Here is a 27,850-nt window from a genome sequence, read left to right on the forward strand (position 1 = left end):
CGAGTGCAGTTCCCCTCCTGGTTCCCAGTCTCTCGAGTTCCGACCCCCTCCTGGTTCCCAGTCTCTCGAGTGCAGTTCCCCTCCTGGTTCCCAGTCTCTCGAGTGCAGTTCCCCTCCTGGTTCCCAGTCTCTCGAGTGCAGTTCCCCTCCTGGTTCCCAGTCTCTCGAGTGCACCTCTCGGCCTCGGAGGAGTTATAACCCTCCTCCGGGCCCCCACCGCCCTCCCTTGGAAGATGTTCATGTTTTTGTTTTTTTCTTTTTGGACGTCTGGAATCCGTCCCTTGGAGGGGGGGTACTGTCACGATCAGGCTTTGCCCTGTGTGTTCTGTGTCTGTTTCTTTCTGTAGCTCCTCACTCACCTAATCAGTTCATTCAGTGCACCTGCCAGTCACACTCACCTCATCAGCTCATTACTCTCACCTGTTCACTCTGCCTAGTCACTATTTAAACCCCTGTCTTTCACTCACTCACTGCCAGATCATTGTGTTTGTTTTCCGTCCAACCCGCCCATTTTGCTCGTCCTGTTCCCGGTTTTCCAGTCTGCCTGTTCTGCCTTTTCCTGCCGGATTTTCCCCCTCTTCTTTTGTCTTGTCCCTGGATTCCCTGTTTTGTTTTTGGTTGATTAAAAACCTTATTTTTTCACTACACCTGACTGTCTGCGTTTGAGTCCTCATCATGCCCCGTGACAGTATCTCCCAAGAGCGTTTTATCATCACCTTTCCATTCCCACATTCCGACCTCCATCTGGAGGGAATTTCGAGGCGAGTGAGGGGGGGGGGGTGTCAAACTCTACCCTTCTTATACGAAGTTCATTGTGCATTTAACAGCTCATTTGTTATTTTACGTCCCTTTTAAGAAGAGCTCATGTTTTATTTACTTACTCGTTCAATTCATTAGTCTTCTCAACCGAAGCTCATTGTTTTATAAAATACATCGTTCAATTCATTACGTCTTCTCACACGAAGCTCATTGTTTTATAAAATACATCGGGCCACATATCTGTCCTTTCAAATTATTAAATGTCCCGTTCTAAAATCACCACCTATGTACGTTTATTCAATCATATGTTTTTTCCTTCTTATCCCATCTATTCTCATCCTATGCATTTTTACAGTACACATCTGGAACACATCAGCAGCTAAGTTACACACACACATATTTTCAGCACTTCGACGCACACCCATTCTCCTCTCTCTTCTCATCCCAAAGTAAACACACACACACATTCTCTTAGCCTTCTACGCACACCCATTCTCGCTCTCTGCTCAATCCTAAAGTAAACACACACATTCTCTTAGTCTTCATTCACACAGCATGCTTTTTGCCGCTATATTTCCTTTTCCTTATAAAATTTATGCTACCTCTGAGGTGTAAATATTCGATGAGAGGCTGCATCAGACACCGTTCGTCAACCAATGTCAGAGTGGTAACAGTCAATCGAATTTGTGAATTTACACTCTCCAGTTATTAAACTGACCATAAGATGTTGTTTCAGGTTTTATGCGGCCCGTACTATATGCACCTACACTTGAGGGCTCTACCTATCTGATTTGCGGCCCAATCATATGATCATTTCCTTTATTTCCTTATCACTCTTTCCTTTAACCTTTTACATTTATTTATTCAAATTACCTGGATCCAGGTTTCTCCCCTTTTTGTTTTTCTAACTTAATTCCGGACTATGTCAGAGCCATCGTTATGCGGTGACTAATATGCATGTGTCTTACCGTTAAGAAGTTGAGGGCCCCTCTTCATTAATCTTGCACGATACTATTTAGCCCACCTTATTCGTTACCATGAAGCTATTCTAAACTATTTATTTTCCTTTTTCCTTTTTCATCTTCCCCCTTTTTTTTTTCATTAAATTTAGCACGGAGCCTCACTTTAAACATCAAATCAACAGGACATGTCCATAACAAGAAGGTTCTTAATTTACGGTGTGTCCAAGCAACTCCACATAACAATTCCACATAACAGCCCCAATTAATGACCAGCATTCAATCGAGAGATCTCACCGTATGTGAAGTCGTAGTATAAAACTGCCAGGTCACTCCCGATCCTGTTCGTGACGCCATCTATGTCGTGTCTTGCATGCGACAGGTCTGTTGAAGTGATGATGAAGGATGCTCCGTGGACACTGTTCTTGCTGGTATAATAAAGTTTATTACAAACAAGCAACACATGCCATTACGGACGTCTAGATCGTCCGGAGGTCTCAAGTCGAATCCGAAAGTCCCTGCTTCTAGGGCGCTCGCTTCATCTTTATATAGGGTACATGTCATGTTTACATCTGGGCGGAACGTAAGAGAATGTATGTGGCCTCCTCATTCTACACATCCCCCCTTCTGCCCCTGGTCTCCTGCACATCTGGTTTTCATCTAAGACAAATACACTTGGGGTCTTCGCTGTATCGTGCAAGGCCTGAAAATATACCACAAAGCCTCAGGTTCTGTACTATTATTAACTGTGACCAACATCACTATGATTGTCTTGTGATATAGCTCAAAATAAATCCACGGGCCAAAATGAATCAAACTTTCATGAAACAAATAATGTAATTTCTTAGAAATGAAATATGTGTGATTGTTAAATACAGTTCAGTTGGCGTCATCTTGTTCTGTGCGTTGCCTCTGTTCATGGCTAACAGAGGAGCTACTGTAGTTACTCTCCATAGTCATGTTGGTGTGGTCACTGTGCAGACTTTAAACATCTTGAACCAGTTCAATAATCCCACTGCTTTGTGTTCAGTGTGCAGTATGTTGGGTTTAAAGCTCAGTTTTAGAAGCTGTATTTTAGTGTTAGTCTGGACTTATTATGGCCCTTTAACATGTAGTCAGTCGTGGTGATAGCTTTGTATCGATCCACAATTACCTTTTGACTCATGTCCATAATGTGATTTTGTATCAATTGTAATTAAAGATGTCTCCATATCTCACCAGTGAAGATGCTCATTGTTGATATGAACATTAACGTGTTACTTGTAGATGTGTGACTGCATCACAACCTTTACTATTGACTTGTCTAATTAAATTACACTATTACTTACCAAGATATAGATTTAGCCCAATTTGGTGTTGCAGAGGAAAATCCTAACAAACTTTATGAATCATATCTTATGTTGCGTCATCCTATTTTATCCTAACCAATATCACCATGGTTACCAGCAAGTATTACAGTCCCACATTCCTCTAACATGTTGTAATTACACATGTCAACAGTTCAATCATTAGTGACGACGTTCACTGTAGAAATCTACAGTTGTTCTTACGTTACAGATACAAACAGAGCAGTTAACGACGATGGAAAGATGACAGAAACAGAAATGTGACACCAAGGACAGAATCTTAACTAATAAACTTCTTCCTAAAGCTGCAGTGAGGACCCCGAGGTCACCGAGTGCCTGGATGGACTCACAGGAGATGAGACAGGTACTGGTCTAGACCTGAGCCGGTTCTATCAGCACCTACACTCCTCAGGAGCTCAGAGACACACAGCTGTGATGCAGAACAACATGCACCTTCATTGATTTATTATAGTTAACATATGTTTAATAATAGGACGAGTGCTTCCACATGTGAGCTTCGGACCCTCTGGTGACCTCTCAAATACTATGATTCCTGAGATAAGATCCACATCTGATTAAGTTAGTCAATTTATACAACTTATACTCCTGAGAGGAGGAAACAGTTTATTCAGCATTGCTTTGTTATAGCAGCTGTACCACTACGCACACAGAGAAGACAACGTCACAGAGCAGACACACATGCACGTCACAGAGGAAGGGCGTGTACATCCTTTATCCAGTAGATCCTTTCATACGCTTTAATAAGACTAACATACAGTTTCAATTCACAGCGCTTTGTGCTGCTCTACATGCATGGACGGTATTATTGGAGAGACGTGACATCACTCTGTTAAATCAGCCATCAGACACATGCTGGTTCTCCATCGGCCCTGCTGGCCAACAACACAAGTAGAACCCTAAGTGATGACAGCTGCTCTGTATTGTAATTATGTTGAATACCTGTTTAATGAGTGCTATCGCTTGGTTTAGACCAGTGATCTTACACTTCAACAGAGAAACAGGAGCTCAGCTTCAGTAGGACATGTTAGTCAATGCTTTAGTGACTTTGCCCAGAGTGAGGACTTCAGGTGTTGTGAGTCCATTGAGGCTGGAGAGGAGATGCTCTGCTGTTCTACAACACCAGGGTTAGAGCAGTGACACTGGACTAACATATCCAAGAGTTACATACACACAGTGACCTCTCTTAGAGGAACAGCTGCTCACTATATCCCTCGTTTGAGAGAAACGCTGATGTGTCATTAACGTCTACAGCTCTAAGACATCTACAGCATGCTTAGACAGGAAACTGCTCTACAAACACAGACATTGCACAACATTAATACACACTTAAATTATATATTATTTAACAACATCATAAGGCTTGAAGGGAAAATGTGGTAAAATGGGTAACAGCTGTGTAGGGTATTTATTGTGTATAGAGGCACCAGGTGGAGGCTTCAGGATGCTTTAGAGAGGATCCTCCTCTGTTGCTCTCACTCAGGTCTCTTCCTCTTTTCTCCCTGTTAAAGGGTTTTTTGGGGAGTTCTTCCTGTTCTGATGTGAGGGTCAAAGGTCAGAGGATGTCACATGTACAGACTGTTCAGCCCTCTGAGGAGAACTTGTAATTTGTGATTTTGGGCTACAGAAATAAATTGAATTGAATTGAATTTATGGAACAGAGCATTCAAACAGCTGACAGAATTGGTACACTGGTGCTCCAGCTTGTGACTGTATAATGAAACATGTTCCATGAGGACAGGTTGGGCTGTACGAGGCACAGTGACATGTTATAAAGGACATGTTTTCATGCTAATTTCAGCACCTGCCAGTTTGGGTTAGACTACTGGCTAAGGGTCAAACTGCTTCAGTGTATAATGAGTGACATCATCACATGTGGCAGCATGGTCAGTGGCTCTTGGTAAGGGGTTTGGGTTAGAATAAGTATTTTTGTTATATAGTGAAGTAGGCTACGTTACGTATGTGACGTATTTGTAGAATAAAATAATACGTCAACAGTGGTCTCCTGAGTGAGAGTCCTGTGTTTACACTGCATCGCCTAGTTTCCTCCTTGACTCCCACCATAACTACGGACACAGAGCGTCACAGTTTCAAGTGGAGGGCCACTGACCAAGCTGCCGTATTTGACAACAAGCTGGATATTCAGGACTAATCACCACAGATGTCTGGGGTCATTCTAAATATTACTGAACATTTGTTCTTTCAGAGTTTTGGATATGACAATCATCACATGCTGAGAGGTTTGAAAAACATCTCCCAATGTCCACTTCATGGACAGACGGATTGTTTGTTCGGAGCTTTCGGTGCGTTTGATTAAATATAAGTTTGTAATTACTTCTAACACACAGTTGCATTATGCATTGGATGTGTTGTAACTCTGTTATGTTGTTCATTCTGTACACATGACACCTAGCACACTTCTGTCCATCCTGATAGAGGATCCTCCTCTGTTGCGCTCCCTCAGGTCTCCTCCTCTTTTCTCCCGTTAAAGGTTTATTTGGGGAGTTCTTCCTGTTCTGATGTGAGGCTCCTGGGACAGAGGATGTCACATGTGTACAGATTGTTCAGCCCTCTGAGGAGAACTTGTAATGTGATTTTGGGCTATACTAAATTAATTGAATTGAAAGTATAAAGTCTGACTGGTAAATGCAGATTTGAAGACAAACTGTCCCGTCGTACAAAGATGGACATCCTCAGCCACATGCTTTGTTCTCCACCTAAAAGCTTTGTAGATTGTTCAGGTCAGGAATATGGAAAGTATTGTTGATACAGTACACTTTAGTTTACCAGCAGTGAAGATTGAAGAACACGATCACACATCAGCTCAGGAGTTGCTACAAGTTTTAAATGATGGCTCAGCCTGGAAGTATGCTGCACGTATGTCATCATGGAGAGAGTAAAGATGAGGTTTCTATATCAGCTAGAACAGCTCATCAGTCCAGGGGATTAACTTGCTTTAAGGGTGCTGAATTCCAAATCCAGAGCATATCTATGACTGAGGGTTTGCCTCCACGCAGCTCTCAACATAGCAGCGTAGCTTATGGTTGCCGTAGTGAAGCGGAGCGTGTGCACCAGAAGATGCACGTCGAGTGGTGGTGGCTGATGCTCGTGCATCTGTGAATGTTTGTAACTTGGTGGGCACGATCAGAGACGTGACTCACAAATCGTCCTCAGATAAAAGCATGATTCACAAGTGTAAGGACAACACACACAAGGCCAGTTTGTTTGAGACGCTATAGAAACAGGAGGTTACATCACACACCTCATCCTCTGCTCAGGTACACATCACTCCTTCTTTACATCGCTAATAGCCGTTTGCTGATCTGAATTTGGAATTTAGCAGCGTGAACTTGCAGACATTCCCAAAGGTGGAGACCTGCTGGTTCACAGACTAAAGGTACAAACACAGGGAGCGGTGAGCTGGCAGAGCTGTTTATTGTGAATGAGGATAGTTGGAGGCCGGCAGTGCACAGGGCAACATTCAGATGAATGCACTGTGAGCCGGAGGGAGGACTGAGGTGCAGTGAACACACCTCCGGTTCTGTCAAATATCTATTGTGAATACGTGTAGTTTGAAGCCTGTGAATCACTATCAACCACAACAACAGTGAAGTGCATCTGAGCATTGACAGCTCAGTGGTTCTGTGTGGTTCTACTCAGAGCTAGCTATGTGTTAATGACCTCCAATGAGTTCTGCTTCAGGGAGTAAGACTGCATCACATCAGGGGGTCTAGAGGTCATAGAGGATCTCCAGAACCGTGGCCAGGGACCAGGCCTGGGTCTCACAGCTGAACGAGCAGTACTGGCCGTTCTCATTGGTCAGCTCTGGCAGACCCTTCCATGGAGACCTAAGAAGGCACAACACACCAAGAGTGAAAAGGCATTTTTCCATTTGTTGATGTTGTCATGTGAAACCAAGCAGAGCAGACGCAGTCCTACCTCTCCAGGTGGGTGTAATGTCGTGACAGGACGTTCTTCACCAGCGTGGCTGTTCTAGCGTAGGTTTCTTCTCCCAGCTTCTTGGCAAAGTAGAGCTTAGCACGCAGGAAGTAGCCTACCGGCCACAGCCACTCCTACACACACAACAGTATGTTATGAGCAGCGGGAAGAGTTGAGATATTCTAATGGTGCTGCACCAAGATTAAAGGAAACATCCTGTCAACACCATCTCAGTCACAACTTGATCTACATGTCAGGAACACCCACGTTTAAACGCTCACTTCCATATCTTTCAACCTGGATCCTATTTTCTTTGTTTCTGTGTTTAAGTGACTTTTGGGGACAGTATTGAGAGAGAACGCTGCAGATTACAATGTAATGTTTGAGTGCAGCCAATGTACGTCATCTAAAAGTGCTATTAAGGAAGGTAAAGAAAAACATTTCTTTATAGTAATCTGAGCCTTTAAGTGACAGAAACAAACCCTTTAGCAGCTGCCGGTTACATGTTATCCCTCAACACTGGACCAACTTTAAGAATCCCCTATTAGTCACAACTAGGATTACTGCCTCGCTGTGTATGCCTCCAACAAGCAGTCATGTTGCAGTTTACATCCATGTCTGTCCAAAATGTCAGAACCAGGGTCCAGTAGGACGGGTGTTGAATGACAGAAATATGAACACATAGATCTGCACACCAAATAGCTCCCGTTTATGGATTTAACTGCTTTTGGAGCAGCAGGCTCATCCTCCTGTCCAAAATGTCATCACTTCATCGTTTCATCCCAGAAAACATCTTTGTAAAATTGTCATAACTAGCATATCAGTTCTCGAGTTATGATTGTGAGGTCACAGTGACCTTTGAACTCCAAAATCTAATCAGTTCATCCGTGAGTCCAGATGGACGTCTGTGGCGGTTTGAAGAGAATACCTCCAGGCGTTCCTGAGGTATCGCATTCATGAGAATGGAACGGACGGACGGACGGACAACCTGACACCCAAACACATGGTGTTTTAATAATACATTTGTAGCATGACATTTTTGAACAGCTGACTATAAACTATAGTTCAAGTTGAAGATGTATGGCTATTTGTGAAACAGAGTTGATTTCAGCTACCTGATCCTGGTTGTCTAGAACAAAGACAAACTCTTCTTATGATTGCTCTGTTATTCAGGGTGTGTCTCACTCACTGGTCCTTGGTGGTAGTTGAAGCCTTTTGCCAGGTTGTAGTTGTCGTTGTCCAGAGCGTTGTCATAGACACCACAGTACACCATGTCACTAGGACAACACAAACACGATATCAGTATGAGACGGGATATAGAAACAGAAGAACTACTGATCCTCCCGTAAACTTGTCATTAAGCATTCCTTTAAGCTGTTTTTACATTTACAAGCAGGAATGAATGCAGTCGTTCTACCACGTCGTTCAAAAGAATTCTTGAGAGTATGAAGATATGTATATTACTCAGGGTCAAGTGTCTTCATTCCCAGCGGTCCCAGGAGTTTCTCCTCAGCCACCTCGAGAGCCTCCCAGGCTCTTTCCACTGTGAACAGCTCTGGAGACTTTAAAAACAGAGATGGTGTGAACCGGCCAATCGTCTCTACGTGATCTAGTCACTCAACAGATCTGTTAGCCAACTAGAAAAGTGCCTTCAGTAGAGGTCCTTCAGTCATTAATGTGCACAAAAAATATTAGGCTGAAGGTTCCGAATAGTGTGCGAGATTAGACCGTGGACAGACAGACAGATGCACGTAAGAGACACACACATGCAACCATACGCATGATCTCCCCACAGGCTTATGCCTGATGCCCATAAATAAAGTTACAGATTATTCAGGTGTCAGCATGTCTCCTTACCACCACCATGGCAATAGTGAAGTTGGGTCTCAGCTGGTAGTCACACCAGGGGCTGGAGGCTCCATAGCTGTCCTTATAGATGCCTTTTTTGTGCACCAGGTCAGGATGCTTTTCATTGGGATCATGTGGGTTGCCAGACACCCAGTAACCTGGCTCAAAGGACTGCTGGAGCTGCTGGTTCCACTGGGAGTACGAGATGAACACTTCTTTACCTGGAACACAATGGAAAGTGTTCATTACACATCGGTGCTGTAATTCAGAATGAGTGAAGGAGACCTTTCTGTATCTGAAAATAAAGGTAAATGGTAAAAATGGTAAATGACGCGCAAGCACGCACGCGCACAAATAAACATGTTTACAGACTGGAAAACAAATGTTTCACAATTTCCCTGCTTCCCGGCTTGAAATTTGTATTCAACTAGCGCTGTTGCGTCACCCAGGACCGCCACAGCTCCACTGAAGATCCACCTCTTTGCCCATTTTTAGGGTTAGGCAGTGTCGTCGCTGCCAAGATGGCGACGGCCGGAGCTTCACAAGGCTCTTAACAAACAAGACTACGTTCGTATCTCATACAGTCTGTGATCTTGCCAAAGAACACTTCTACATGCAGACTGGAGAAGTCGCTCTACCTCCTGAGCCACAGCTGCCCATTGAGTCAGAGTGTGTGTGTGTGTGTGTGTGTGTGTGTGTGTGTGTGTCATACCATCTCGGTGTACTTTGGCTCCATCGTAAGGGAACAGTCCTTTGGCATGTAGCTCCACAACCCAGCGAACAGCTGACTTACTGAGACCAACTATTTCCACTGCGGCTCCATCTCTGGACACAAAAGGTGACACAGACAACAAATTCTATTCAATTATTTTCCTGATTAATACAACATTAAAAAAACATCATAAAATAGTGAAAAACAAACGTACTCGATGACTTAGAACTGAGGAAAACATTCTAACAGCAAATGGCTGTGTGTGATCAGTGTGTGTGTTACCTTGGTGTAGCAGGCATGCCTTTGTTCTTCGCTTTGTCACTCTCTCCCATTTTGTCCATCCATGTGCCACAGTTAAAGCGGTTTCCTCCCGTCACGAAACCTGTGGCTGGATCCACTTTAGCAAACACGTTGAACCCTGGAAAGAAAGGCAGGAGCTCCGCAATACTGTGGTTGGTGTTGAAGGACAGTTAGGAAAGCTGCTGGTGTTAACTTTCCCCTGTGGCATTGGGCTCTCGGTGCATTATCGCTTCCAACTGGAATAGAGTGTGGATTGGGAAAAGTGCATTCATGGGATACTAGACTGATGCTGAGCCTAAATTGTAGTAAGAATGGAAGCACAAGAGTGTTTGTTCAAATGTTATAGGTCTGCAGCTTCCCGCTCAAGTGGGACACGGAGGGTATCATACACACAGTCCTACCTTCATCTCTCATGTGCATGTCTATTTTGGGTCCAGCATTTCTCTCTCTGTAGGAAATTCCCTCTAGGTGGCGCTGCAGAGCCTCCTGGATCACATCATATAGAGGCTGCTCCTGCAACACACACATGAATATATACCGTGTATCTATGTGTGAGTGAGTGAGTGAGTGAGTGAGAGAGAGAGAGAGAGAGAGAGAGAGTGTAATGTTCTACATACCACCTCTCCAGGTGTCATAGGCTCACAGTCATCAGTAGGGTACATGCGTGTGACAGGACAGTGAAGGATTTCATGGCCTTGAGGAACGTGGGTCGCATAGTCCTGAGAAAGAGCAAACAGTAAGAATAACTAAGCAACAAAGTACAACATGATATTAGCTCATACATCTATGCAAAAATGCATAACTTTCCATAACCGTTTATTTGAATTATTAGGTTAATGAACACAGCCACACTCCTACTCCTCTAACTTATTTTAGGGTAGAGTTGGGTTAAATGTATCAACGCTCCTTTAAATTGATCTTGACATGACTTTCTAAATGACAGTGTCCTCATACCTGGACGCACTGCAGCCACCACCACACAGCATCGCGACAGTTGTATCTTGCACAGCGACCCTCACCCAGCAGGTTGGGGATCAAACCGTGACGCAACGTTCCCGCAAAGGCCAGGATGATGTTACTACGGAGACCAGAGGACAGAATGGTTCATGGTAGTGTTTAGTTACAGAAGGGCAGGCCGCCAGAGCAGCTTTAAATAAGACACAAACGTAAATGTAGTCTCCCAGAGAGTACACACACATGCATACTGTACGTACCGAGCCCCAGTGTGTGTGTGTGTGTGTACTCCCAGTTAGTACACACACACACATGCATACTGTACGTACCGAGCCTCAGAGTGTGTGTGTGTGTGTACTCCTAGTTAGTACACACACATGCATACTGTACGTACCGAGCCTCAGAGTGTGTGTGTGTGTACTCCCAGTTAGTACACATACATGCATACTGTACGTACCGAGCCTCAGTGTGTCTTCCAGTGAGCAGCATCAGTCCTCTGAGAGCGATGAACGTGTCTCTGCCCCAGCAACGGAAAATCCCAGAAGAGAAATGAGGAAGACCTAAAGAACATCAGTTATTGCATCAGTAGATTCAGCCAAGGCCTGTCCACCTACTATATCAAATATGATAAATATTTGATGAGTAACTGCCCCGTAAACTAAATCTGGTGAATCAGTGTTGAGGACTCCTACGCTGTGAAGAGAGTGTGTAGATAAGTTCTTTCATTTTTCCCATTTTGCAACTCGCCACTTAGCTAGCTAACGTTAGCTTGCTAATTCCAACATGGTGACAATTCTGTCTGACATCAGGCAACTGATAACAGACAGTCCCTCACATGCCATATCGCCATCTTCCAAGCTACAGGCGCTGTCATATGTGTTGGTGCTGCATCAAGACTGTCATACAGAAGTGGGAGTGATTATATCTCTCACCCCATGCCCACTGTTTTGCATTAGTCCAAAGTGTGCAGTGGTAAGACTTAGCACAGACCCGGGGATGAAGGTACACTTTAATTTGATCTACATCTCACACTGCTGATTAAAAAATATGAAATAATAAATTAATTCTTAAAGTTTAAACTTTCAGTTTACGTAGTCTTAATTTCATCCATAGAGCCACCATTAAGCATCTGTTGCTAGGCTACCTGCAGCCAATGAGACGCAGCACTGCTCCTTCTGGCCTGTGATTGGACTGATGCGATAGGGAACGTCCTCCATTTGTGTGGAAAGGGGAGGGAGGGCGGGTAACTGTCCGACACCACACATCTGAACTGAACCCAGCGCCAGGTAACGAACAAAGCTGGAGCCGTTCTGGATGAAACTGTTTGGAAAAGGAGACAGGAAGTGTGCTGGTTCACAATTTCACTTAATGCAACAAGTCAGTCAGTAAAATTCATAGTTTTAGATTTGAATTTCAGATCTGAAGAAAGCAATTTCCTACCTGGACATGAGTTTGTAAGCTGCGTCCAGGGCTGTAGTGTAGGTTGAGACCAAGATGGCATCAAAGTAACAGGGGATGAGGTAGCGTGGGATGTGCTTCAAGTAGTCAAACATAGCTCCCAACCACTGACCCACCTGCAGACACACAGTGACACAATCAATACTCTGTTTCAGAGTCCGCTTCAGGACTGTGAACACTCATCAGAACTAAGAAGTCAACACCCACTGCCTCGCTACATTAACTAATTCAGTGCTGATCATTTGGTAGCATCCATCCATCCATCCATTTTCCTCCGCTTATCCGGGGTCGGGTCGCGGTGGCAACAGGCCAAGCAGGCTGACCCAGACTTCCCTCTCACCGGCAACATGTTCCAGCTCATTCTGGGGGATCCCGAGGCGTTCCCAGGCCAGCTGGGAGATGTAATCCCTCCAGCGTGTTCTGGGTCTTCCCCGGGGTCTCTTCCCAGTTGGACGTGCCTGGAAAACCTCCAGTGGGAGGCGTCCAGGAGGCATCCTAATTAGATGCCCGAACCACCTCAGCTGACTCCTTTCGACGCAAAGGAGTAGCAGCTCGACTCCAAGCTCCCTCCTGATGACCGAGCTCCTTACCCTATCTCTAAGGCTGAGCCCGACCACCCTACGGAGGAAGCTCATTTCGGCCGCTTGTAGCCGCGACCTTGTCCTTTCGGTCACGACCCATAGGTGAGCGTAGGAACGTAGACCGAGTGGTAAATTGAGAGCTTTGCCTTCCGGCTCAGCTCCCTCTTCACCAAGACGGTCCGGTGCAGTGCCTGCTTTACTGCTGCAGCCGCACCGATCCGTCTGTCGATCTCCCGCTCCATCTTACCCTCACTCGTGAACAAGACCCCGAGATACTTGAACTCCTTCGCTTGAGGTAGGCACTCCGTCCCCACCTCGAGGGAGCAATCCACCGGTTTCCGGCAGAGCACCATGGCCTCAGATTTGGAGGTGCTAACTCTCATCCCCGCCGCTTCACACTCAGCTGCAAACCGCCCCAGTGAATGCTGGAGGTCACGATCCGAGGAGGCTAACAGGACCACATCATCTGCAAACAGCAGAGAGGCGATCCCGAGACCCCCGAACCTGACGTTCTCCGCCCCCCGGCTGCACCTAGATATCCTGTCCATGAAAGTCACGAACAGGACCGGAGACAAAGGGCAGCCCTGGCGGAGGCCAACACCCACCGGGAACGTGTCTGACTTATTGCCGAGAATGCGGACACAGCTCCTACTGCAGTCATACAGAGACCGGATCGCCCGTTGTAATGGGTCCGGCACCCCATACTCCCGCAGCACCCCCCACAAGAACCCCCGAGGGACCCGGTCGAAAGCCTTCTCCAAGTCCACAAAGCACATGTAGACTGGTTGGGCAAACTCCCAGAACCCCTCCAGTAGTCTTGCGAGGGTAAAGAGCTGGTCCACTGTTCCACGGCCGGGACGGAATCCGCATTGCTCCTCTTGAATCTGAGGTTCGACAAACGGTCGGAGCCTCCTTGCCAGCACTTCCCCGGGAGGCTGAGTAGTGTGATACCCCGGTAATTCGAGCACACTCTCCGGTCCCCCTTTTTGAAGATGGGAACCACCACCCCGGGCTGCCATTCCATGGGCACTGATCCCGACCCCCATGCGACATTGAAGAGGCGTGTCAGCCAGGACAGCCCAACTATGTCCAGCGCTTTCAGCATCTCAGGGCGGATCTCATCCACCCCCGGCGCCTTGCCACCGAGGAGCTTTTTGACTACCTCAGCGGCCTCTGCCAGGGATATGGGTGAGCCTCCCCCTAGATCTTCAGCCACTGCCTCCTCTGCAGAGGACATGTTGGTCGGGTTTAGGAGTTCCTCAAAGTGCTTTTTCCACCGCCCGACGATGTCCCCTGTCCGGGTCAACAGTTCCCCCCCCCCCCCCTGCTGAGAACAGCCTGGGGTAAGCCCTGCTTTCCCTTCCTGAGTCGTCGGATGGTTTGCCAGAACCTCCTTGAGGCCAACCGAAAGTCCTTCTCCATGGCCTCCCCGAACTCCTCCCATGCCCGAGTTTTAGCATTCGGGACCACCGCAGCTGCAGCCCTTCTGGCCTGCCGGTACCTGTCAGCTGCTTCGGGAGACCCCTGGGCCAACCAGGCCTTGAAGGTCTCCTTCTTCAGCTTGACGGCTTCCCTCACCGGGTTCTCGGGTTGCCGCAACGACAGGCACCGATGACCTTCCGGCCACAGCTCCTAGCGGCCGCGTCCACAATAGAGGCTTTGAACATGGTCCATTCGGATTCCATGTCCCCAACCTCCCTCGGGATGTGTGAGAAGTTCTTTCGGAGGTGGGAGTTAAAGACCTCCCGGACAGGGTCCTCCGCCAGATGTTCCCAGTTCACCCTCACTACACGTTTGGGCTTGCCGGGTCTTTCCAACCGGTTCCCCTGCCATCTGATCCAACTCACCACCAGGTGGTGATCAGTTGACAGCTCTGCTCCTCTCTTCACCCGAGTGTCCAAGACATACGGCCGCAAATCAAATGATACGATTACAAAGTCGATCATTGAGCTCCGGCCTAAGGTGTTCTGGTACCAGGTACACTTATGAGCCACATTATGTTCGAACATGGTGTTCGTTATGGTCAAACCATGGCACGCACAGAAGTCCAATAACAAAACACTATTCGGGTTCAGATCGGGGAAGTCGTTCCTCCCAATCACCCCCCCGCCAGGTTTCTCCGTCATTGCCCACGTGAGCGTTGAAGTCCCCCAGGAGAACTATGGAGTCGGTAGGCGGCGCCCTTTCCAGGACCCCTCCCACCGACTCCAAGAAGGCCGGATACTCTGAACTGCTGTTTGGTGCATAAGCACAAACCACAGTCAGAGCCTTGCTCCCCGCAACCCGTAGGCGCATGGAGGCGACCCTCTCGTTCTCCGGGGAGAACTCCAACACAGCGGCGCTCAGCCGGGGGCTCGTGAGTATCCCCACTCCCGCCCGGCGCCTCTCACCCTGGGCAACTCCGGAAAAGGACAAAGTCCAACCCCTCTCCAGGAGCTTGGTTCCAGAGCCAGCGCTGTGTGTGGAGGTGAGTCCAACTATATCTAGCTGGTACCGCTCCACCTCCTGCGCCAGCTCTGGCTCTTACCCCGCTAGCGAGGTGACGTTCCACGTCCCTAGAGCTAGTCTATGCTGCCGGCGATCGGCTCGCCCAGGCCTCCCGCCTGACCCGCCGCCCGGTCTGCATTGCACCTGACCCCGATGCTTATCCCTTCGGGTGGTGGGTCCACAGGGTGGCTGCTCCATGCTGTTTATTCGGGCTGAGCCTGACCGGGCCCCATGGGCGATGGCCCGGCCACCAGACGCTCGCCGACGAGCTCCCCTCCTGGGTCTGGCTCCGGGAGGGTGCCCCGGTTTCCCTGGTCCGGGCGAGGTGACTGAAGTCCGTGGGCTGCTTTTCATTGGGGTCGTTTTGAACCGCTCTTAGTCTGGGCTCTCCCCTGAGACCTGTTTGCCTTGGGAGACCCTACCAGGGGCTAATGCCCAGGACAACATAGCTCCCAGGATCACTGAGCCACTCAAACTCCTCCACCACGTTAAGGTGGCGATTCGCAGAGGAGTGACACAATCAGTGACACAATCAATACTGTTTCAGAGTCCGCTTCAGGACTGTGAACACTCATCAGAACTAAGAAGTCAACACCCACTGCCTCGCTACGTTAACTAATTCAGTGCTGATCATTTGGTAGCATTAGTCCAACAACCCTTCACCCATGTTATGCTTGAGAAATGTAATGAAGTACTTGAGTACAAATCAAATTCTTACAGATATGGGACTCAAAGAATATTGACGTCCTCCTTCTTATTCATACTGTCCCACCATGCTCACATATTAGCCTCTATGACGATGGAGCAGCAGTAACAGGTGTGTGGCTCTGAAGCAGGGGTCACCAACCTTTTTTAAACTGAGAGCTACTTCAAGGGTACAGAGTAGTACGAAGGGCTACTTATTTGATACAAACTTCCTGAATAACAAAGTTGCACAGATCACCTTTTAATAATAATATATGTGAAGAGACTGTCTGATCACATGTCAATGTTAATTATTCCTCACAATAATTATTAAGAATGATTTCCACAATGATGGTATAGCTACACATATATATTTAAACATGCAACTTTTATTTCTGTTAATCTGTTTCAACATTTGAAAGTCAGAGGTATCACATCTCTGATATTTTTGTATCATCACATGATCAAAGCCGGTTACTTTTGCACATGGCGCCTGCTGGTGAATGATCCAGTGGTAATGTAGAAATGTTGCAAAGTCTGGGTCACCTTTGCATTGCGCAATGAAGCCTGCATGCCGGCCCGTCATCGCGGGAGCCCCGTCTGTTGTCGGCAACACCAGCTTTTCTAATGGTACCTTTTTCTCCACGAAGAAACCAGTAAAAAGTCTCGTCTATAGCCGAGTGGGGGATCCAACCCTCCGAGGCGCGCGAGCGTCTTCGGGCGCCCGCGTTCAAACCTCTAGTCTGGGCCTTTTCGGTCGGATTGCGTTGCTTCGCCTCTACCCCCGCCACCCCTGAGTTGTTGCCCCGCGGCCTGTTCCGAGGATTTACGGACCTGATGAAGGGGTGCACTCGCGGCGCGCATCTGGCGCCAACGGGAAGCCCCTGCCATTCGGAACCTGAAAACCTAGTGCGGCGGCCTCGTCCTGGCTGTCCGCCGTGCGCCTCCAGGTACCCAACTCCCTTATGACAAGAAATATTGTCATTTTAAAATCTACACTAATGCAAGCGTTTTTGATTAAAAAAGAACAGCAACTAAAATTTTAGACGGAGCTCCATGGTGACTAGTGCCATTTTTAGAACATGCCTTGCGGGCGACTCACATGGTCCCTGCGGGCGACAGGGTGCCCGCGGGCACCGTGTTGGCTACCTCTGGTCTAAAGGCTCAGCTCACACAGCTCTCAGATGATTCTCAGTTACTCCGGCTGCTGTCTGGCCATGCAAGTTTCAATATTATGAGAGATTGATGCTTAGAGCTTGTTCAATGTTCTGGCTGTGATAAAGTGGATAAAGTGGCTTGTGTCGGCATAGAGCAGCAGCACCCTTGATTCTTGGGGTTCTTTGAGCAGCAGAATACTCCCTTCACCTTCATTGTACTGGAATCTCAGCAGAAATATCACTTAAAACCAAATCTATCTGAATGATTAGAGACCAGTAGAACTGTAATTTGGGTGAAGTGGCTGTGTGAGGCTGTGTAAGCCTGACCTGTGCCAGTGGTCCCTCTCTGCGTATCAGCCGGTTGGACACAAAGTCTATCAGCCAGTCCCCTTGTCTGAGGTTAGCACACACAGGATGGCCAAGGTCATTGTTGGGACGGAGATCAGCCAGCACTGACATCAGACCTGCAGAGACACAACAGCAACTACAGTAACACTCCTGTCATATTGGGCCAGTTATGTGAGGAAATACCAACGTCAAATATCAGTGAAACAAAACAAGCATGCCAAGAGGTTTGGTCCTCCTTCAACTGCCTTGAAGTGAAAGTGCTCTATTTCTAATTGAGAAAACAACAACAAACAGTGTGTGCAGTTATGTTTCTTTTGTTGTTGCTTTAGAATATGTAAAGAAACTCCCTTTAACAACTTAATGACTTGTTGCAAGTTATCTTCCTTCATCTTTGCTGCATGTTCAGCATAATCACAAAGCAAGAGTGTGTGTGGAGTGTGTGCAGGCACATGACTATTAATGCTTTGCAAACAAGCAAGAAGTCTTGAGTATAATAAATAGTCTTTAATATCACACCAACGCATTTCAGCTGAATGCTTTTATTCAGCAATGATGTGTCAGTATGGATTCACATTACTCTATGTGTGTGTTTGTACTTCAGGAGTCTGAAGAAGAGCCAAATCACTGCAGCTATGTTGGAGGTAGAGGTGCAACGTGTACACGGTACAGAGAGTACAGAAATGAGTATTGGGCCATGGTACAATATAACGCTGTCATGATGTGTTCAAATGTAATCTTGTCAATTTTAGTTTTTGGTGAGAAACTTGAACAAATACTGTTGACATGTCTTACAGTAATATGAAATAGATATAATGAGCTGTTTAACGTCCTAACACCAGCTCTAAGCAGCTTATAATACGTTATTAAAACTACTAATGACAAGATCTGTATTAATCAGAGCAAGTTGTTAAATACAATACAATCATTTATCTCCTATTAAGATAACATTTAGAACAGTTGTCAGTTTGTATTGACTTCGGGATGGTTGAAATGATGCCATGATGTTGCCATAGCAGTGCTCTACCCCTTCAGAAGCATTTATAGTGACATCTTAGGAACAAGGAATATACTGTGATATTAACCTTTACAGTTCAAAAATGATACCTTGATTGAGAGAGAGAGAGAGAGAGAGAGAGAGAGAGAGAGAGAGAGAGAGAGAGAGAGAGAGAGAGAGAGAGAGAGAGAGAGAGAGAGAGAGAGAGAGAGAGAGAGAGAGAGAGAGAGAGAGAGAGAGATTTTAGGCCATACCACAGCCCTTGTTCGAGGCAGCTAGCTTAATGAAGCCTTTGTTCTCTGACTGATCTTAACACCAACACAAAGCTACAAAGAATGTTGTGATGTTCTGTCTTTAGCACTTGCTCAGTTTTTGAGTATAGTATAGCTTGCTTCAGTACACTGTGAACTAGAAACTATGTATAACTACCTTGTAGTCCAGCATATTTGAGGCTGTCCCATCCTGGGATACTGTAACAGCCTCCACCGTCTTCTTGTTCTTCTGAGTCACAGCGAAACAGCAGGACATTTAGATCTGCTAGCGTCAGCTTGGACATTAGCCTGTGGATCACACACAGCTTTTAAATAAACAGTTCATACGTCATGTTTTACCAAATGAGATAATGTACATAGGTGCTGTTGTTTTCATATCAACATCTATCATCTTGGGGTGGCCCGTGGTGTAGTGGTTAAAACGGTTTACCTCACAGCAAGAGCTCGGTGTGGGGTTTGCATGTTCTCCCTGTGTTAGTGTGGGTGTACCCTGCCTGCGCCTTGTGTCCACTGGGATCGGCTTAATAAGCAGGGATCATTTCATTGGTCAACACTACACCAGTCATTCTATTGGTTGGGAATTTTGGGCCAGATTATTGCACAACAAATCGGAGAGACAGAGAAGCAGCCCGATTGTCAGGAGAAGGGCTGAAGCTGGAGTACAGGAAATCTGTGAAAGCAGCAATATATCTGAGTGCAAGCATACAGCTTCAGTGGAAGCAGAGCAAATCCAAGCACACAGTTTGAGCAGAAGGGTCGCAAATCCAGGTCCAAGTAGGGTCTATTGGAGTAAGTGGACAGGCTTCTAAGGGGACCATTACAAAATGTGAACTGGAAATCAACATTCCCTCTAAATGAAAGACAACACTCTTGATTAAAGATAGGAAATAAGTTCGGGACAAAAACTTATGTCTCATTAGGGCATGACCCCATACACTCATGTATGGGGTCATATCAGGCTCAATATTAATGAATGCACATAGAAGAATTCATAAATGCATTTTGTGATTTATATATAAATTACTCAATATTTTTCAATGCAAAAAAAAAAAAATTGTGGCAAAGGGTGGGAACCTGGGAAAGGGGTGGAAAGGAATCTGTAGGAAACGACTCCACAGCTAGCTTTGGCAAAATGGTCCAAACGTCTGCCTTCTGCACCCCAGACAAGTGTTGAAACAGCAAAACGTTGACAGATAAGTCTGTAAGGATCCCTAAAACAAAGCCATACAGCATCTGGATTGAAGTTACATCCACATTAGAGGAAAGACCATGATCGCGATGGACCATGATGGAGAGATAGCTCTTGCTACTACTGACAGTGGCATGCGAGTGGCACCGCAGTGGCAAGCCTTTGAAAGCATTGACACAATTCGCTCAGCTGTCATATTACCAATCTATCAAAGTAATACAGGCTGATCATGTCTCCTCTGACAAAATAGTGAGATGAACAAAGTGCGTTAACGTTTTACTGTCACTGTATGTACCCAGCGTTAGTGAACGTTAGCGGTTTCTCTGCTAATGAGTCTGGCATACTGGGTATAATAATATTCGGTTTGGCTTTCAGTCAGAGTTGAGGGTAGCAGCACTACAGAGTCACAAATACCACCTTGCAAACACACACAGCTAACGTTAACATTCGTAAACACTAGCATTAGCCAGCTGTCATATTACTACTATATCAAACTAACACAGGGTGGTCTTGTCTTTTCTGACATAATAGTTCATTGTAACATCAACACTGCAAGCCAAGGCATTGATTCCTTATGACAACTTTAAGTAAATAAGTTAGCTACTTGCCAACTTCACTTAGCTAATGTCTAATAGCATCGTGTATTCCTTCAACATAGATGTAACCTACAATCCAGTTGCTTTATCCTTTTGTTTGTTGATTTTTTGGGGGATCTCTACAGACTTATCTGCCCACGTTTGATTGTTCCACCACTTGGGGGGAGTTGCACATGTCAAATGCTTGGACCATCAAAGTTTAGGATGTCTCCTACTTTCACTTTCCACCCCGTTTCCTACCTGAGAATGACGTGAGAGTATACCCACGTGGGGGCACACTCATGTGATTGGTTGAAAATGGAGATATCTGATTGGCTACAAATAATTCCCGTTGAACAAAGTGCATTTGTGACTCGAAAGACCTACACACAAATGCAGTGAATGTTCAAAGTTTGTATATAAATTAAACAACATCCAAATATGTTTTTGATGAAAATTTGTGGAGTTCTATTACCCGTTACCACTCCGACTTCCCACCCGCGGCCGTTGGAGTGTTAAGTGTACATCTGTGTTATGTAAACAACTGCCATTTATAGGTAGGCACTGATGTCACATCTTTTTGGAAAGCTAAGATTCTTGTAATTCGATTTATGCAAACCATTTCAAGATACAGTCACAACAGCAGGTACACTCAACGCCTCTGTCAGACCACCAACCCACAAACCAATCCAGTCAAATATTTAGTCCACAACATATTATTACGTCCATAAATACCCACGGACTGATGTTGCATCATTTCATATTAGACGGCAGATATGCCTAACTATCTATGTATTTTCGAAAGTAACTTCAGTTTGCATGTAAACAGAGACGCTCTCTGGATCTCAAAATGGCGGCTGCACTCTTGCCTTTAGATTGACGCCTCACTTGACCCAATAGGAGCTTCCATGTCCTGTCCACAGCCTAGAATAGCCAACGAGAGTCCGTGTTGAATGAAAGTGCCTGCCCCTCTTCTTTCGTGTAAAGCTCGAGCCAATTGCAACCGATCGTTCTGATGACTGACGCTTCGTATAGCCAATGAAATTTCGAAAACAATGATATGCAGCTTCAGGGGTTAGATTTAGAGGCAGAACGTGGAAGTCACCTGCGAGTCAGGTCGCTGTGTCCGTGAGTTAAAATCAAAGTGTGGTTTTTGAGTTTTTGAGAATTTAGGAAAGTGAATAATGGTGAAATAACTTATTTAGACATAAATAAGCTTTAGTTAGAATTATGAATACACATTTCAACACAGCCTAGGTATGTCACCATGGGTCCCCAAATGTCCTTTTTTGGAAAGCGCCTAGACCAGGGGTCACCAACCTTTTTTAAACTGAGAGCTACTTCAAGGGTACCGAGTAGTACGAAGGGCTACTTATTTGATACAAACTTCCTGAATAACAAAGTTGCACAGATCACCTTTTAATAATAATAATATATGTGAAGAGACTGTTTGATCACATGTCAGTTAATTATTCCTCACAATAATTATTAAGAATGATTTCCACAACAATGATGGTATAGCTTCAAACATGCAACTTTTATTTCTGTTAATCTGAAAGTCAGAGGTATCACATCTCTGATATTTTTGTATCATCACATGATCAAAGCCGGTTACTTTTGCCATAGCGCCAGTTGGTGAATGATCCAGTGGTAATGTAGAAATTTTGCAAAGTCTGGGTCACCTTTGCATTGCGCAATGAAGCCTGCATGCCGGCCCGTCATCGCGGGAGCCCCGTCTGTTGTCACCGACACCAGCTTTTCCAATGGTACCTTTTTCTCAACGAAGAAACTAGTAAAAAGTCCCGTCTATAGCCGAGCGGGGGATCCAACCCTCCGAGGCGCGCGAGCGTCTGGGCCTTTTCGGTCGGATTGCGTTGCCTCGCCTCTACCCCCGCCACCCCTGAGTTGTTGCCCCGCGGCCTGTTCTGAGGATTTACGGACCTGACGACGGGGTGCGCTCGCGGCGCGCGTCTGGCGCCAACGGGACATTAATGCAATCGTTTTTGATTAAAAAAGAACAGCAACTACAATTTTAGACGGAGCTCCATGGTGACTAGTGCTATTTTTAGAACATGCCTTGCGGGCGACTCATGTGGTCCCTGCGGGCGACAGGGTGCCCGCGGGCACCGTGTTGGCTACCTCTGGCCTAGACGTACCCTTAGTAAAACGTGTAAAATATTAATTTTCTGTGGTGTGTAATGGGAAAATATGTCATAGTCTCATGTACAGGTTTAAAGAATGTAAGTCCTAAAAAGAGCAGACACCAAACTGTAGTTTCAGTAGATGACTTTAATTAGTTTAGTATCCAGGTGTCTTGTTATCTGTTATCATTGTGCACTGTTTCTTTCTTCTTCGTAAGACAGAGACACAGAGAGGCCTTGATTAACAGAGATCCTCTGTTTGAAATACTTTTGACTTCCTTTGTGACGCGTTATCTGAAGTTGTAAAGGCGTAAACCTTTGCATGCAGATATGATGTGTGAGGGTAAAGAATGTCTATTCTGTCTCTGCAATGGTCATTTTAACGATGTCACAGTGGCTTCAAAGGAAGCATCTGTTGTGAGTTTAAACTGATTATTGTAAGGCAAACTGTGAACAAAGGGATTTGCAAACAGGAGATAAAGCATCTTCCTGACTGTCTTAAATGAAGTATACTAAGGCTCGAAGGATGACCTGCCTTTAACTGTGTTCTTTGTGTATTCTTGTTAGCTAAAGCAGATAACAGGAAGCTGTCTGAGTATAAATGTCCATGCATTGTGAGTGTTATGCAGAGCACTCATACAGATCACTGCAATGTGTCTGTGAGACTGTTCTCTTTGCTTGCAAGCAAATAAATTGACTTTACAAACCTTGATCGTTCATCAAAACTCTGTTTTACTTTATATTGATAGAAAACCTCAACTTTCTTCTCCCGACTAGTCATAAGAAATATTCCACAACAACTGTTGTTATCAAATTTGAACCTGGACTTGGTAAGGCTTCATGCTGTGGTCCCATTGTGTTTTCCAGCTAATAAGTCCCAGCTATAGTCATCTGCAGGCATTTGTTTGCAAATAAATATTCAGGCGGAAATAAAAACCTTCTACTTCAATGTGTTCAAACTTCTATTACTCAATGCCAGTAGCACTTACAGTGATTCTCACTGTTAGGGAAGAAACTTCAGAGTGTTACGTTTCAAAAGAGACCAGAACCATGCATGTACTCCAAATGGTTCAAGAACAGCTTTCAGTTTACTTTGGGTGTGCGTTGGATAGGCATTTTAGGCTCATTTTACTGGAGTGGTAACAGGTTAACAAGAAATATTTGAGTGTGCATCAGAAATATATTTGCGAATCAATGTTATATTGTGCATTGAGAAAATATTTTGGTGGAGAGTCATTTACATAATACAAAATACATTTGTGAATCCTTCTATGTGGATTCATTAATATTGATATTAATCTGACCCCATGTGTGCGAGCATGTGTACTCACTGTGCCAGCGGTTTCTGCAGTGCTTCTGGTGAGTTTTCATCTGCTACACTACCTCTCCTGTATTTTGGGCTGAACTGTGACAGATAATACCTCAGCACCCCCACCAACTTTTGGGCCTTGGGGTCCAAACTAACCCTGTGAGGAAGAGAGAGTGAAAACGTATGACTAACAACTGATCCAAATGCAGGATGCTAATAAATTAGCTTTTGATCAACCATGGAAAGAATGATAAATGTGTCTTGCGATGTGTCTTCAATGATGATGTGAATACTGTACTGATGTGATGGTGTGTGTGGTTTACCTAAAGGCGATGATGCTGCCAGGCGTCAACTTCTGAAAGGTGATTTCCTGCACAAACTCTGATGGACCTTTAGATGTCACTTCAGCTTGTTTTACCACTGTACTCTCCTGTAACTATATACAAATATATAAAATATAATTATTTTATTGATATGCTCATTCATTGCAAAAATGACCGTGATACTTAAAGTGATCATAGCGATATTTACCGATATATGCTCCTTTATTTCCACGGTGTATTCTGGCATGCCGTTGATGCAGTTGTCATCCTTCTTGTAACACTCTGAAGGCCTTTCCACTGTCCTTGCCTCCAGCACCACTTCCTCAATCTTCCCTTGAGAGAGAGACGGAGAGAGATACTCTCAGCATTGGTAGAATTTGTTGTAAACTAACTCTTTGACAGAATCATGAACGAGTTGAGGAACAGATATAGTGTAAGAAAGTGCAAGACACTCACACACATACTACAAAGATGATGCAACAACAATACCTACAAATACATGTTTGATTTCTGATATAAAAGGTGATGATGTTATCGTCATACCAGGTATGAACATGGGTGGGACATTGGTGTCGTACTGGTGGGTTTTAGGGTTCTGGAAGGCTGTCCTGCACACTGCCACCACCGACTGGTGAGTGCTGGGACAGTGTCGAGTAACTGCAACAATATCTGCATCAACCTGGTCTACAAACACCTGGAGAGGACAATGATTAGAGATTAAACTTGGACACGTTGTTCACTGATAAGTGATTTCTAATGGCGGAGACACTGAATTCATTGATGTATGTAAAGTCGACAGATATTATTCATTCCCTAGGGTACTTTGTGGAGAACCTTTTCTGACTTCAGTAAAGGTGTGCATTGGACAGAATATTCAGAGCTAGACTGGGTGACAGACTTCAGCTGTTCTGCTTTACACAAAGATGTACTCGTATGACTCAAAGTAAAGGCCCTATTGATTAACTCCATCCAAAGAGGAAGCTCAGGATAAGACTTGTTTTCCACCCAAATACTTCTTTCTGTCCAAGTACGACTTACAGTTTAGAGGATTAAAGCTTGCAGCTTTTCAAGTATATCAGCTCTTTAGGTAATACAGTTCAGCTTTCAACTCTAACAGCTTTAAATCCAGTGTTAGAAGTGCAGTGCCATGCATGTGTGCTTTAAGATTTCAGTATTTTTGACAATGCTTTGTAATTCATTTCAGCTGTCAGCATTCAAACGCATATTGTGCAGAAAATGCCTTTTCTAGTTTAGTGTACTGTTCAGCTGTGAAATTAGAAAGTTCATCACTTGGCCGTCAAGCCAAAACCGAGCACAGCCCACCAGCTGGCTTCTGCTATGTCTTTCCGTTTATTTGCTGGATTTGGGGTTTTTCAACCATAAGAAAGGTAGTGCAAAAACACAGGGCATTCAACACCAAAGAGCTCAACAGATATCAAAACTTCTTTCCTCTTTTTTAAACACCTAAATCAGATTGCAAATTGAGCTGTTGTTTCATTATATTAACACACATGGGAACTACATTATTAGTCCAGTAATGTAACTTGAACTTTTGCAAGTTTTAAAAAACTTTAAAAAAAAAATTTTAAATTGCAAAAGCTATTTTACTTGTATTGCACCCTTAAAGGTATCCCTTTGTGACATACACAACGTGTAAATGAATAAACCGAAGGGAAAATCCTGAAATCTGGGAAATTCTAAATGGCCCCCATCCACCCTTGTGACAATAAATATTTCATATTTGAGGAGGTTACAATGAGAGATGGGCAGTATTTCTGTTCTGTTGCATTTGAAAAAAATACTTTTAATTGATGGTTAGAATAAGATCAAATCTGGGCAGAACAAAACTAGATCTGAGGTGATTAAGACCAGATGTGGGTAGATTAAGACCAGATGTGGGTAGATTAAGACCAGATGTGGGTAGATTAAGACCAGATGTGGGTAGAATAAGACCAGATGTGGGTAGAATAAGACCAGATGTGGGTAGAATAAGACCAGATGTGGGTAGATTAAGACCAGATGTGGGTAGATTAAGACCAGATGTGGGTAGAATAAGACCTATTTGCATCAAGTAAAAAAATATGTCATGATCAAATCGAACAAGCACAACAATGTTGTAATGCGTAATGCTTGTGCGGTCACTGAAACATTCCTTCAAAGACGTTTTTGGTAGAATCACATTCAGACGATTTTCAAAACTTTACCTTTATACAATTCTGAAGGACTTCTTTCTCTCTTTCAGGACATATTGAGGATACAAAATCCATTGAGTTTGTTTTTGTTGCCATTTGTGCGAGGTCGACCCACGTATTTCGGTAAAATGTCTGGACTACATGGTACCTGCATGAATCCCTGAGAAGCCAGTTCCTGGTGCAGCTTGTTGAGTGCCAGTTTCCCAGCTATGATGCCAGTCTGGAATCCAACCTCACCAGTGGAGGTGGGGGGCGCTGAGGGGCTCCACTTGGGGTAGAAACGCTCCTCCTTCACCACAGAGATCTGCACACACACACACACACACACACACACACACACACACACACACACACACACACACACACACACACACACACACACACACACACACACACACACACACACACACACACACACACACACACACACACACACACACACACACACACACACACACACACACACACACACACACACACACACACACATGTCATGATTGTCTGATACTCTACTACTGATTCATTATTTGTTCCAGTTTTAGCAAGTTGAGCAGGTGAGTGTATTGTATGTATAAGATACCCCCTGTACATAACTTTTTTAGAAAATAATTGCTTTCAAATGTTCAGTGAGTGAAAGGAAACTCACAGAATGAGGGTGAAATGATGGTTTGCTGTGTTATACGGCTGCTGTTTGTGAGAACGTGTAAACGCCTGCAAGAGGATATAATTGCCCACTTGAAGAAAAACAAAATGTTGTAACGAGTTTGAAATGTATGGAGGAAACTGTTGGTGCTGTGTTTTTATGCCATGAAAGATGTTCCATCATGTACCTTCCAATATGAAGATCAAATCAAGGGAAATCACAAGGGATTGATGTGCTGTGTCAAAGGGTTAACTAGAGAGCCATCTTCAGATGCCTTCACCAAACAGATGGTTTCTGTAATCATCCGTCCCTCACAACAACTGCAGCTGAAGTGAAGCGCTTGTCAACAGTGTTTTGATATCAGTGGTCTCTGTTATGTGTCGGACTGTACTATCAAAACTATCTGATTGGCTGGAGAGTTGGATAGCGTGCGAACATCTGATTGGATCTAAGGTCATCACTCTCCCAGGTTGTCACAAGAAAGAATAGTAGGAGAGAAGTCCTAGCTTGCATATTTTCAGTTAGACTGGTCAACAGAACCCCCGTGCCCCCAAACACACATCTGTAACGATCTACACGATTGACATGGGTCCTGCTTTCAAGTAGGAAGATACTGTAAATTAGGATTAGAATGGAAAAATCACATCCTGGATCGATGGGAC

The 27,850-nt window shown here is 45.0% G+C and overlaps 1 protein-coding gene across 4 annotated transcripts in view; it reads right to left on the reverse strand.

Annotated features, from left to right (window-relative positions):
* Positions 1 to 3,668: 3,668 nt before the first annotated feature.
* The window catches only part of agla (amylo-alpha-1, 6-glucosidase, 4-alpha-glucanotransferase a), a 50,647-nt gene continuing 26,465 nt past the window's right edge, over positions 3,669 to 27,850 (reverse strand). For 2 of the 4 annotated variants that reach the window (XM_076078778.1, XM_076078786.1), the window contains exons 16-35: positions 26,694 to 26,849; positions 24,897 to 25,047; positions 24,562 to 24,686; positions 24,354 to 24,466; positions 24,053 to 24,187; positions 18,974 to 19,104; positions 17,530 to 17,666; positions 12,276 to 12,409; positions 11,980 to 12,155; positions 11,293 to 11,395; positions 10,836 to 10,959; positions 10,499 to 10,600; positions 10,283 to 10,394; positions 9,864 to 9,999; positions 9,582 to 9,694; positions 8,879 to 9,090; positions 8,486 to 8,583; positions 8,211 to 8,298; positions 7,022 to 7,155; positions 3,669 to 6,930 (exon numbers count right to left, since the gene is read on the reverse strand). In XM_076078778.1, the coding sequence (XP_075934893.1) occupies positions 6,813 to 6,930; positions 7,022 to 7,155; positions 8,211 to 8,298; positions 8,486 to 8,583; positions 8,879 to 9,090; positions 9,582 to 9,694; positions 9,864 to 9,999; positions 10,283 to 10,394; positions 10,499 to 10,600; positions 10,836 to 10,959; positions 11,293 to 11,395; positions 11,980 to 12,155; positions 12,276 to 12,409; positions 17,530 to 17,666; positions 18,974 to 19,104; positions 24,053 to 24,187; positions 24,354 to 24,466; positions 24,562 to 24,686; positions 24,897 to 25,047; positions 26,694 to 26,849 (2,598 nt within the window). In that variant the 3' untranslated portion in view covers positions 3,669 to 6,812. Of the gene's footprint in view, positions 6,931 to 7,021; positions 7,156 to 8,136; positions 8,299 to 8,485; positions 8,584 to 8,878; positions 9,091 to 9,581; positions 9,695 to 9,863; positions 10,118 to 10,282; positions 10,395 to 10,498; positions 10,601 to 10,835; positions 10,960 to 11,292; positions 11,396 to 11,979; positions 12,156 to 12,275; positions 12,410 to 17,529; positions 17,667 to 18,973; positions 19,105 to 24,052; positions 24,188 to 24,353; positions 24,467 to 24,561; positions 24,687 to 24,896; positions 25,048 to 26,693; positions 26,850 to 27,850 lie in introns of those variants that run through there. The other 2 variants (XR_012947704.1, XR_012947706.1) reach the window with 2 other exon arrangements.

Source organism: Anarhichas minor, unplaced genomic scaffold, assembly GCF_050575085.1.
Source record: "Anarhichas minor isolate MPS153535 unplaced genomic scaffold, ASM5057508v1 ptg000006l, whole genome shotgun sequence".
Lineage (NCBI taxonomy): Eukaryota > Metazoa > Chordata > Actinopteri > Perciformes > Anarhichadidae > Anarhichas > Anarhichas minor.